The 12,709-nt window shown below is 43.7% G+C and overlaps 1 protein-coding gene across 3 annotated transcripts in view; it reads left to right on the forward strand.

Moving 5' to 3' along the window:
* PFKFB4 (6-phosphofructo-2-kinase/fructose-2,6-biphosphatase 4) overlaps nucleotides 1-12,709 on the forward strand; it is a 104,711-nt gene that overhangs the window by 44,286 nt on the left and 47,716 nt on the right. For all 3 annotated transcript variants that reach the window (XM_029599408.1, XM_029599407.1, XM_029599406.1), the window contains exon 2: nucleotides 10,805-10,921. In XM_029599408.1, the coding sequence (XP_029455268.1) occupies nucleotides 10,805-10,921 (117 nt within the window). The remainder of the gene's footprint in view (nucleotides 1-10,804; nucleotides 10,922-12,709) is intronic.

Here is a 12,709-nt window from a genome sequence, read left to right on the forward strand (position 1 = left end):
GTATGTCATTTTTTTTATCACTCTTATTTACCCTATTCATCCTGAATGACAAATTAAATGCCTGAAGTTATAAAGAAACGGCAATAGGTTAAAGGTAAAGAACAGTAAAGGATTGTGCCGCCTTATGCAAACTCCATGCTAGATACAATCTCTGATAACTGCTTCCTAATCAGTGTGGCAGTCCAGAGAAATTACATGGATGATGATTTGTGTTCTAGTGTTGCAGAGAATCTCGCTTGCGGGGTTTTTTTTTTTTTTTTTTGCATTAATCTGTAAGTATGGTTACTGTGTTAATTTATAGGGTTGGGATTAAATGTTGACCTTAATTCCCCTTACCAAAACCCTCTGGGCACAGTGTTCACCTACTGCTTTGTTTGAATGCTGGAATTACCATATCTCCCTAAAATTCTTTTCCCTGCCACACTGCCTGAGAACTAATAATTTTGAGTTAGACAGTTACTATTTATTTAAAATACTGGCATCCCATGCTATCCTCTGTTCTACTTTAAACTTGGCTATCCAGCAACAAGACAGTAAAGCTTGTGGGGTGTCCAGCACCAGTTCTGGAGGGCTGTAAACCTGACTGGTTTTCAGGATATCCTGAGGAGTAAGTATGCATGAGAGATTTGCATGCAATACATCAATTGTGAGCAGATACCTTGTGCATATTAATTGTATCATAGGGGCCCATGGAACCCAGTCAAACTCATCTGCTACCTAACCACCTTTGAGCACACAAGTTGGACTCCCTTAGATGCATCCTGTGACTGGTTTGTACCATTTGGGGAAATGGTTTGAGACTAGCGTGCATCTAGTTTGTTGTTTGGTACTAACAGGAGATTCTGTGGCGAAGAGGTCCAAGTATGTGGTAGCTCAGCATGTGATGAAAAATGGAGCACTGGGACTGAGACTCCACTGAGCTATGCAAAGAATCACAAAACATGCACTATAAGTGAAGCCAGTAATAATTGCTAATGGTCACCCAGCGAGCCTCTTTTGAAGAGAACAGAATCCCCCAACAGCTAACTTTTGGAGGTTGACAATACCCAATGAATTCTCTTGGGGCTGTGCTGGAGCCATGGTAAGAATCCTGAAGAGGTACATGGAGCTCTTAAGCCTCAGGTTGGATGTCCTTGATTAGAAAGCTGCTTTCTATCCTCCTTTGTGTTTCAAGAGAGGTGTTTCAAAAGTTGTATGACCAGATTCTCAATTCCTGCAGGGAGGAAAGGAAATTACACCATCCCTGGACTCGGAGAGGCCAATATTCAAAACTAAACAAGAAAATGGATAATTTGGAGTTAAATGGATTAACTTGCCATTTAGATGGTTAACTTGTGAGGTGTATAGAGGTCAGGCTTTTTTCCCCTAGTTATACACTATTAGCTGTGAATTCAAGCAGTTGCTAAGCTTCTGTATTTTTTCTCAAAAAACCAGAGCAGTGGCAGTGACTGCTTATGGTGGCTAAGCATAGTCACTCCTTGGATTTTCTGTGGTCCTCCTATGGCCGCCTAGACCTTCCTGGTATTTTCCAACCTTTTGTCTTCCTTTATTTTAGTGTTTTCTAACAAGCGAGGGTATTTGATTAAAATTAGCAAAACAGACGGTCACGATTCTCTCTAACCAGTCTCAAGAGTGGAAGGCCGGAATTTTGTCCATCAAAGCCGTTATCACAATGGGTTAGAACTGGGATAAAACTACAATGAATTAGATTTACTCTGCTCTGGTCTGGCAGACCAAGCCAACTGTGACCCAGAGAATGTTGGCCTGTCCCAGCCAGCTAGGGATATCAGCACAATTACACGTCCTACTAAACATTTATTTTTTACCCATAGAGGGATGAGGCACAAAACTCAAGAGGGGGCATCATAACTTTAATTTCTGGAATCTGCTTGCATTGCCTTGTGTATGAGTTGAGCAGTGGCACTTCAGGAGCTCAACAGCCTCGAGTTGCCCCAAGTCCTGGAATCTGTTGACAAGAGGAGTACTTACAAAATGCACCTTCTATAAACTGGAAGAAAGGAAAGTTGCGGCATTAGGAATCATAAAGGCTGAATGACTAGATCACTATAGATCTGTTCCTAAGGCTGACTTTGCTTCTTGAAGCTGCACACGGTTGATAATTAGGAAGATCAAATTATGAAGCTTTTGTTGAAGTAAACTGCTTCTGAATCCATGAAAGCCAACAAACTTCGCTCTTCCACGTTTATCAACCATTGGATGAGGTCTTTTTTTTTTTTTTTCTCTTTTTTTTCTTTTGTAGTTGTCTTTCAACTTCATTAGAAGAAATTCGGAATGTTTCTGCTCATTAATTGTGAGCTCACTTTAATTGTATAGTAAGCAAAAGAGGAGCTGCTTACTCGCAATTTCAAAGCTTGAGCATTTAAATTTTTTTTTTTTTTTAAAAACCAAAAAATAAACGTGTTCAGATTTTATACCTGGTAGCATGCACAAAGGATTGAATTAGCATAAGGATCCAATGTTAGCTACTGATCATTGGTGCATCTTTCATAAGCATTCATACTTTTGCGTTTGTGGCTTCCCCCCCTCCTCCCCCCTGATAATTATAAGTAAAAGTACATCTTTAATTTTCTCTTGTCATGCTTGGATTAATTAGTCATGCTGATTCTCTGAGTTTTAAGTTTGTTTAGAGCATCAAAACCTCAACAGTCGAATGGAGACAATTAAGAACCACACACACACTACAGCAGTCACATTCCAACTGTAAATATTATGTGTGACAATGGAAGATGGCAAGCTATGCCGCGCTCATGAATTCTGTCTACTTAACCCATTTGGAGCCTGAGCCTGTCCACTAATCGGTCACTGATTTACACAGGATGTAGTCATCTGACGCCCATTGGTCTACAATAACTGTTGAGATGATGGATGCTCCATTTAAATAGTACCATCTCCGGGCATTTTATTAAAGATAGAAGAGCTCTGGACCTGCAAGTATTAAATACTTATTAAAACAAAAGTCCAAAGTTACATACCTTCAGTGGGTTCAATGCAATGATAAACTGTTTTGATCATTCAGACTCGAGAATTGTATTCAACTACTATATTTCTTAGTTACTACTTACCTATTTTATTCTATAGTGTGCTGGAAAAAGTTTTGTGCTGTACCCCCCCCCCCAAAAAAAAAACCCAAAACACACCAGCCTAGAGCAGCAGTATGTATTCATTTGAAGTCCTGGAGGGGCTGTAAATGGGTCACACTTTAAGGATCTCCTTAATGAATATGCATGAGAGAATTTGCATAGAATTGAGTGTGTGCTTGCCAGTCTCTCGTGTATCTTCATTAGGATTATCCTGAGAACCTGACCCGTTTCCAGCCCTCCAGGACTGGAAGTGAATACCGCTTGACAGAGGGCCACATATCTATGGAGGCACAGGCTGCCTGTTCAGTTTCTTGTGAAAGGCTGGGATTTGGGAGAAACTGAGTTGACTAGGCTTGGTAGTACTGCTCAGAGAGTGGCCTTAGCTGTGGAGACGAGGAGGTGCATGTAGCACTCATAGAGCACCCTGCCGCTGGTCCTCAGATGGGATGGCCATCTTACCACCTCTGAGGAGGACACCCGCCCTTCAGACTGAGATGGCCACATAAATACAATGAATGGCAGCAGTAGGAGAGAGAGAGAGGATCACAGCAGAAACGGTGTCAAGATTTTTTTCTTTTTTTTAATGGGTGGCTTATTTTCGTAATGTAGCTGTGTTCCCAGTGGGGTTGGGTAGCAGGTTAAACACAGCCCCCCCCTAACTCCCAAAAGGCCAAGAAGGAACCATTGTCATCTCACAGCTCAAACCCTGCATTTGATCTTAACTAAAAGTCTTGATGCCAGGCTCCTCTTGAGGCTTTCAAATGTACATTTCCCACCCATGACCTGGTTTAGAGGGAAAACTGCAAGGTGGCGATCTATGGAACTAAATATCAACAAAACACGTTTAGGAATTAATATGTCCAAGAACAAGGAGAAAATAATTTGAGTTTTGCAAATATTTTCTTCAATGACTTCATTGGGATTGTATGCTATTTTCACCCTTTTCACTGTAATGACATATATGAATTATGGATCATTGTAAAAATGTCGTGAACAACAAATAGAGCATCAAACAGCAACCCTGCCCGAAGAAAATAGTTCTGATTTAGTGCTGTCACAGGGAGAAAAATAATGCAATAATTTCCATGTCAGCAGTTATTTAAGTGTTGCTTTCAATAAAACACATTTTCAGCTGTTTTGATATCAATAATGCTCACTACTTGCATTCCATTTTTGACACTTGGGGTGCACTTCGCTCTTCTATAGATGCAGAACAGGAGAAGCCTCTTTGTACGTCTGTTCCTTGGCTTTTGTCCCCAGTTTGCTCCTCGATTTGTTTGACTTCTTGATGAGAACAAATGCCAGGGGGCAGACTTATTAAGATTTGAACCAGTTTTGCTCCGATGCAGGAATTGTGCCTGATTTTAGCAATGAAGACATTTTATTATTTTATACTAGGTACAAGCACTGGTGCAGACTTTTTTTTTTTTTAAAATAAATCGACCCCCGCCTGCGGTGTGGGAAGGACATTTTGAGCTAAAATTTGGGTCATTACAGCTTCATGAATAACCTTTTGGATTCTGTAGTGTGAAAAAGTGATGAGTTTCTAGACTGGTTAGAGCACCGACCACAGTGTGAGCATGGATGGCGGCAGCTCATGGAAAAGTTAGAAGAATCTTTGAGGACTTCCTCTAATGATGGCGGATATTATTCATTTTTAGCAGCTTCCTCCATTTTCTTTGGATTGCCAGTTGGCTTGCACTGGTTCCTGTGAGGGTTACGGTTCAGCGACCCTTTTGTCCTTGACTACCCAAGGTTCTTCACCCCTGCCCCCCCCCCCCCCCCCCCCCCCCAAAAAAAAAGCTCATCTAGCCCAGCTTATCACAGTGACCGTCCTTGACCAAGGGCCCGTCAGGTGGCTGCTCTCTCACGAGCGCCGTACAGCGGCACGCAGAACTTAGCTGTTACTCGCCGATTGAGACCCCCTCTTGGGGGCAAGGAGCTTTCAATTTGTCTCCATTTCTGGTCCTCTGCAAATTAATTGTCTCACTGGGTTTAATAGTAGTATCAAAGGGAAATATGGAAAGCTTTTTTTTTTTTTTTATCATTTCAAGGGGAGAGATCTTAGGACGGATTTGGTCACATCTGTCTAGAATATGCTGATAGGGTCATATTTAACACTTTTTTTTTTTTCTTTTTTTTCTGTTTTGTGTACATTCCCTGCTTGAAACTCTCGGATGACAGCAAGAGAAATTTGCATTATCGGGAATTACATAAGGTGTTCAGTATAAGGATATAGCCTTAAATCTGTTTCCTCAGATTTTGCAATGCTGTTGCATGGTCTGTTTTCTTACCATTTTTGATTTGGAAATTTGAAGTATCTTTTTTTTTTTTCCTTTTTCAGTTATTAACTAGAACAGTACAGCATGTTTCTTGCTTAGCGAAGATATTTAATAAACAAGATTTCAGTCTGTTTTTTGGGGGTTTTTTCCCCCCAATGGGGTTGGATGGCAGGATGTTTAACACCCTCACCTCATACTGCACAGGTTCCCCGTCACAACCAGAAAGGGGCATTCTCTGCTCGTGGCTCCGACCCTGCACATGGATCTTAGCCAAAAAAGTGACTGTGACTTCAGACTCGGTAGATGAGGAACTTCACAGTTACCAGCTCTCTCTATATAAACAGCTTTTGTGCCTTGCAGAAGGCAGGAGTTTGACCCGGGGTCCATGGGCCCTAACTGGTCATTGTAAGGATCTCAAATATTGGAGCCTTTGAAGATGTAGCTGTGCTTTCTCTCTCTGCTTCTGCTGCAGTCTGCTGGACGAGTGCATTCTGTCCTTATTTCCATGGCTCATGGGTTTTGCGGGGGAGAGGAGACGGTGCGACACAGCGCACACACATATCCTCTCTAGCACCCTTCTCCTTCCTCAGCTGGCAGGTCACTGTGTTGTTAATTCACAGGATGAAGCTTGTTCGTAGGTACATTTAAATAGTTAGCTCGTTTACAGATGCCTAAGCTATATTATTAATCTGAATCACTTAATTTTTTTTTTTGTTTTTTAAGCTTCTTTTGTTCATGCAAGTCCTTCCTCATGCCAGAAGTGGGCAAACTACAGCCCACAGGAGATTTCTCTGTAGCAGCAAGTTCGGCCCTGGTCCGTAGCAGGTACAGCACGTCGCTTCTGGCCAGAAGTGTCGATGTGCCAGACCTCTAAGGCGGCCCTGCTTCTCCAATGTGGTCCCCTGCCCAAAATGTTTGCCAGCTCTTGCCTGGTGCCATCCTGGCTGACTGCCATCATGCAGTGGCTCTTGCTGTGCCCCACCTTCCTCTTGTATCTTCTACCCATGGACAACTTGGTGCTGCTGTTACCAAGTGGCAGCTTTTTTTTTTTTGTTATAGATCCGTGGTCAGCCTTGTTCTCTAACTGCTACTTAGTAAATAAGATTTTCTCAGCAATTTAATTTTTTTCTGTAATATTGATGTATTGTAATTCCACATTGAGGTTAAGTGACTTTTTTTTTTTTTCCCACAATTCTGCCTGAGCTCAGGCATATGTGCACACACCAGCACCTAAATTTCCGACCCAGACCTATGTGGACTGGGTCATGCATCCACGTGCGCACGTCGGGATTTCAGCAACGGGTACTGTGTGTGATGCCGGAACCCACGCAAGTCATTTTAAGACAAGCTTGTGAATTTGTTGAAACAGTTTGCACCTTCCCAGAATAGTGCCTTGTGGCTCTGGAGATCCACGACATCACGAGCGTATCCCTGTTCAGGCTAGTGAAGTGTAGCAGTGTTTCTGTGGCAGGAAGGTGTGGTGGGATGCAGCATTTCTTTTGCACTGCTGCAGTTCTGGCCAGATAAGAACATAAGAAATTGCCATGCTAGGTCAGACCAAGGGTCCATCAAGCCCAGCATCCTGTTTCCAACAGAGGCCAAAACCAGGCCACAAGAACCTGGCAATTACCCAAACACTAAGAAGATCCCATGCTACTGATGCAATTAATAGCAGTGGCTATTCCCTAAGTAAACTTGATTAATAGCCGTTAATGGACTTCTCCTCCAGGAACTTATCCAAACCTTTTTTGAACCCAACTGCACTAACCACATCCTCTGGCAACAAATTCCAGAGCTTTATTGTGCGTTGAGTGAAAGAATTTTCACAACACGGGGAGAAATTGTATTCTATGTTTTTCTACAAAAAAAAAAAAAAGTATCCTTCTGCGTTGACAATGGTGGTTAAATAGTTGGATCCCCAGTGGAGTCAGGTGGGAGAGTTTAACCCCTTCCCCAAATATTGTCCAAGTGCTAAATCTTAACAATAAGGCCAAGAAGGGACCATCCACTTATACTTCAGATGCTACACGGGTCTTAGCTAAAATGAGTGTGAGGGCAGTAGAATGGAAAACATTAATGCAATGGCCCACTTGAGTAAGAAACCTACAGTGGCCTGGGAGTAGTTCCTGGTAACATCAAGTTAGAGGAGCATCACTGGGAATTCCTGACACTGATGTACCAATGAGCAAACTGAAGGTGGTCTTTGTCTGCCGCTATCTGTTTCTGTGGTGGCTGGAGCTGTCAGGCCGGTCGCCGGGCCCACATTCTTCTCCCACTGTCACCACTGCATAATTGTGGATGAAGTGTGTTGGGTTTTTTTTGTTTTTTTTAAAGCAGTAATTTCAGGAGAAATTTTGTTCGGAGACTTCTTTGGCAGAGTGAATTGCGGACTCTAGCTTTCAGAAACTTGCTGACGGCAAAATCTGTTTGTTTGGTGTAGTGTGGAGAGAAATCTGGAGCTTGCTAGTCTCAGCATGTTACCTTTTATGAGAAGTCACTTTAGAGAGTTATGTAAACAGGGCCAAAATGAGCCCATTTGATTGCTTTACCAGCCACAGTATTATGCAGTGAGCGACAGCCTTGCTGTTTTTAAACCTCTTCTCAAATGGCGCGCAGGTCAGCCTTTTGGAATGTACCACCCGGAGGGTAACTGGTTGTTTGCTTTTATTGAGAATTAGTTTCTCTTTCTCGTAGGCTTGAGTTTTCTCCCTTTAGAGCAGGCCCAGGTAATGGCTGGAATTGGCTGCTGTTACGGGTCATTAGAACCTGATGGCAGTAAGACCGTAGCTTCCACGTTCCGATCCTTTTGTTGCTTTTGGCATTGGATTTTGTAAATTGTTCATTTTCTTTTTTTTGTTTGAGAGCATTGCTTATACAGATCCGTTTATATGTCTCAAGAGCTTTGATTTCGAATCCGTTCACGTTTCTCGTATTGCTTAATTTGTGGATCATGAAAGATGTGTGCCAAGAGAGATTCCCGTGACACCTGTCACCTGCAACCCCCAACCCCCCCCCCCCCCCCCAAAAAAAAAAAAAAAAAGAAAAACAAATCCTGTCCGGATGTAGCAGACCACAGAATGCAGTGTGTCGCCCTGAAAGCCACGTGAGGGAGTACAGAAACATCAGCGGTTTGAGTTTGGGGTTGGGTTTTTTTTTTTTTTTTTTAAATTTTTAAAATTTTTGTATTAAAATTGCAAAAACTTCTATAAAGAAGCAGAGAAATGTTATTTTTTTATTAAAAAGAGCAAATTTGAAAACATGCTGCCTAAAAAAAAAAAGGCGCGTTGGGATTTTCCCACTTCTGAGCCCTCTCTGTACCTTTTCTGCTCCATTCTGCCGTATAAGAAAGAAACAGGGCTTTTTTCATCCTGTCTCTTCTGTACCGTGGCGCCCCACTCGGAAGGCTTTGGTGTTGATGAGCACATGGACCTCCTCGGGAATATCTTAAGGAGATTCCTGTTTCTCCTCCCCCCAGGGACATGGCTGGCTTATGTTAAGTGTGGCATTAGACAAAACTCCCAGATTCCTGCTCTCAGCACTTAGCTCAGCCCTTGAAAGACCAGACTATTCGCTAATATTACAATACGAAACTAACAACCATGGAGCACGACGCTTCTGTAACACGCAGAAGTTGCAAAAAGGAACATTTTATAAATGTACCAGCAGGGAGCTAGAAAGCACTGGTATTCCTTTTACCCAATGACACTGGGGTACGGGCATAAGTTGCACGCTCAGCTTTGCATGGTATTGGAGATTACGTAACCCAGGTTGAGTTGAGCTGGCATAAGCAGATTTGGGCGCCACTGGAGCTCTGTGTGTGTGTGTGTGTGTTTGGGGGGGGGGGGGGGTGTTGCTGTCTGTCTGGAGACTTCACTGGTTCAGGTCTCCTGTCTGCTGGGGCCAGGCAAGGTGCATGCGTGGACGTCAGGAGAACGAGGGAAGGCAACCGGCACGGAGGGGGTCCAGTCTCTGGGGAGACTTCTGTTCCAGCCCTTGCCCGGAAGGGGAAGCCACAGGGGAAGGTAGGAGTTTGAAAGGAGTTTTTAGGGCAGATGGAGGGAGGGGGGTCCCCATGCAGTTCTGTTATGATCAGGACAGCCATAATCCCCCATGCACTTAGAATTATAAAAGCAGGAAGTGCTTAAGAAGGAGGAGTCTTCTAGAGCGGTATACACATCTCTCCAGAAATAAATCAGAAGGAAATGTGTGCAGAAACCTGCTTTGCTAGTAATTCATCTCTAACCTCCCTGTACTCAAACACAGCTTGTACACTTCTTGGGCAAGGAACCTTGTGTTGTGATTTATCCTTTTGCATCATCGTGCATGTTAAGTTAGACTTTGAATTAGCGCTAAGCGTTGCGATTATGTCCTCTTTGGTTTGGAAGGCACACGACAACGCTTAGCAGTTTCATCCATCCCAGGGTGTTTGAGAGAAGCAGTTCAGCCCATAAAGCCCTGGGATGGCCTTACTGACTCTGAAACAGCCTGGAATGAAACGTGCCAGAGGCACTGGGAATTGTACAGATTTTTCTCCTCCTTGGTAATTTGTACATGGCGCGCTCTAGACCGCGTATCTGGGTGAGTCGGGAAGCTACCTCTTTCTGTCCGTGCCACGTGAGGGATTGGCAGGGGTCTCTGCAGTAATGGAAATTCCTTTTTTTTTTTTCCCCCCCTCTCACCTTTGTCATCACGTTGCCACCACAGTCTATAAAGCTGCGGTCCTGCAGTGCTATGGCCTGAAATTTCACTTTTAAAAGGAACTTCAGAAACAGGGTTGGGAAATCTCTTGGCAGCCAGGTCTCCTGGGAACCTAAAAGTCAGAAAAGCAAAAAATTAAAACACACAGGAAAAGAAGCAGAAAAATAAAAACAAAATGAGTAAAAAAAGGAAAAACAATGTTCCTGGCTCCTAAAATATTTTGAGTGTTTGTTTTCTGTTTATAAATCTTTTTGTGGCTTGATTCATTGTGTCTGTATGAGTTTGGAATCTTGTCAGCCCATCCAGGTGGTTCATAGGCCTAGCCCGATGTACCCAGTAGGAAATGGGTTCGGGAAATCCTGCCAACAAGTTAGCAAGTGCGTGCACCTTTATGACTTTGTGCTGGTTATTAGCTGTAGACAAACAAAAGGCAGCTTTAACGGCAGAATGGTATTCTTATACTTCTGAGGCAGATTCAGAGGGAGCGAGTTAGATATTTTTATTGTGGTTCTACAGAGGTTTTTTTTATTTGGCTAATCCATTTTTTTATTGCAGTAAGAAGGCCATGTTGATGTTGACTTGTGCAAACCAATAGTACGTATGAGTTGGGTTAGGAAGGACACTGTCACCGAGCTGCACTAATAACTTCCTCTTCAGAACGTCTTTCTGCTCACTGAACTCTGAGCTCCATGAGTAAGGTACATTCTCTCTTCTTTTCTTTAGTATGCATGACCAATTGTCCTACATTGATTGTCATGGTGGGTCTTCCAGCCAGAGGCAAAACATATATATCCAAGAAGTTAACACGGTACTTGAACTGGATTGGCGTGCCTACAAAAGGTGAGTAAATGGAGTTTGATTTTTTGTTATGCTATGGTTGCGTTGCAGTAAGATAGTTTCATGATGGACAGTGCCTCTCCATCGTAGTTGACTGTATGAAAATCCAGCCTCTTGGACATGAAACAGCATTGAGTGGTCTTTGGGTGACCCATCCCTTAGACGCATAAGGCTCAAGACTTTGCTGGGCCTCATTGACTTCTTAGTGGTGGGATTACATGGTATAATGCAATCGAACATATACAGTATGCTTAAGGTCCTTAGTATCCAGTTTAAAATGATTGTCGCCTAATTTTATGCTGATTTGAAGAGCAGCTGCAGATGCAGTGTTGCAAGACTTCCCACAGCTGCTGGAAGCCAGTGTGGGCCAAAGCATGTACTGCGTTCCAGGACCCTCCCCTCCCCCCCCCCCCCCAACCCACCTTCCATCAAAAGCGCTCTCCCTTCAGTGTTGCTGATGCAGGGGCCAATGCAATATGGGCGCTCATGATTGAGAGCCTGTTTTCCTAGCATGCACCCACCCACCTCTCCTGGGTGCGCAATGCAATAGGGTAATGAGCTGCGCTAGGGGAAATTTGTGCATCCCTAGTGCCTCCTCTGCATCGGGCGTCCAGGAGACATGGCTGTCAGTGCGGGTTAGGAAAACAGACACTTGCACAAAAAACATGGCCTAGACCGTGTATGTTGTGCATGAATATTGGGCATTCAGAATGTAATGGGTTTTTTTTTCAAGATTTTAATTTTTGCCCAATGCTGCTTTCTGTGGTTCCTCCTATTTTGTATTGCAATGTTACTAATAGGAAGAGATAGAGAAAGCAGGATTTTTGTTTTGTTGGTAGAGCCTTTGACTGCGGCATGCCTTAGCCCTAACTCCCAGGCTGGTGTTAAATTTGCTGTGTTACAATGGGCACAGTGGCCATACGGGAATCTTTTTAATTGGGCGGTAATAGCTAATAACCTCATCTGCATGGAATTTCTATGTGATGAGCGCTATTAGCTTCGCACTGGTTTGGATGCACTGATCCCAGTATTGCATCGGGTGTAAGTTTAGCGCATCCAAAACATGCATCCAACTGTGTGTTTAGTGGCGCACTGACCTGAGCACTCGATATTGCATCGGCCTGGCAGTGTTTCAAATCCTACCTTTCCCTCCCCCCCCACCCAGTCAAGGTGCCTGTGGGTCCAGCGCTATAGCATTTTAACGCAACGCCTCCCCCCCAAGTAGCCAAAGTGCCTGCTGCCCCATGCTTTTGAAATGGAGGCCCTTCCCTCACTGGAAGCACTTGCGGCAGGCTCCCTGGCCCTTCGCAAAAGCCAGAAGTGCAGTGCTGCAGAGGGCAGGAGCCGCAGCGAGTCTACTGCCCAAGAAGGGTGGGAAGGAGCCTGGAACCAACCTGGGTAAAGTTCAGTGCTGTTGCAATGGAGGGAGAGAGGGAGATTCTTGTGTAGGGAGGCGGTGGTGGTAAGAGTGAAGGGCATGCTAGGCGGGGACAGAGATAGTGAGGGTGAGTGGGAGATTCTGCTTCGTATTGTTTTATTGTCCTAGTTTCTGCCTACCAAAATAAACTCTGGTTCTTACTCGGTCCTTTTTTTTTTTTTCCCTCTCTCCTGTTTTTGTTTTTGTCATAATAAGCATTGATAAATTCCCAGGGCATCCTTTCAGGTGAAACCATTCTCACTTGGATCTCCCACATCCATTGTACTGTGTAACTTGAGAACCTTTTGGTGCCCTATAGCTAATACCCAATGTTGGAGAGATTCACACCTGCTGACGTTCTCCCCTTTGAAGAG

Source organism: Rhinatrema bivittatum, chromosome 4 (assembly GCF_901001135.1).
Source record: "Rhinatrema bivittatum chromosome 4, aRhiBiv1.1, whole genome shotgun sequence".
Classification (NCBI taxonomy): Eukaryota; Metazoa; Chordata; class Amphibia; order Gymnophiona; family Rhinatrematidae; genus Rhinatrema; species Rhinatrema bivittatum.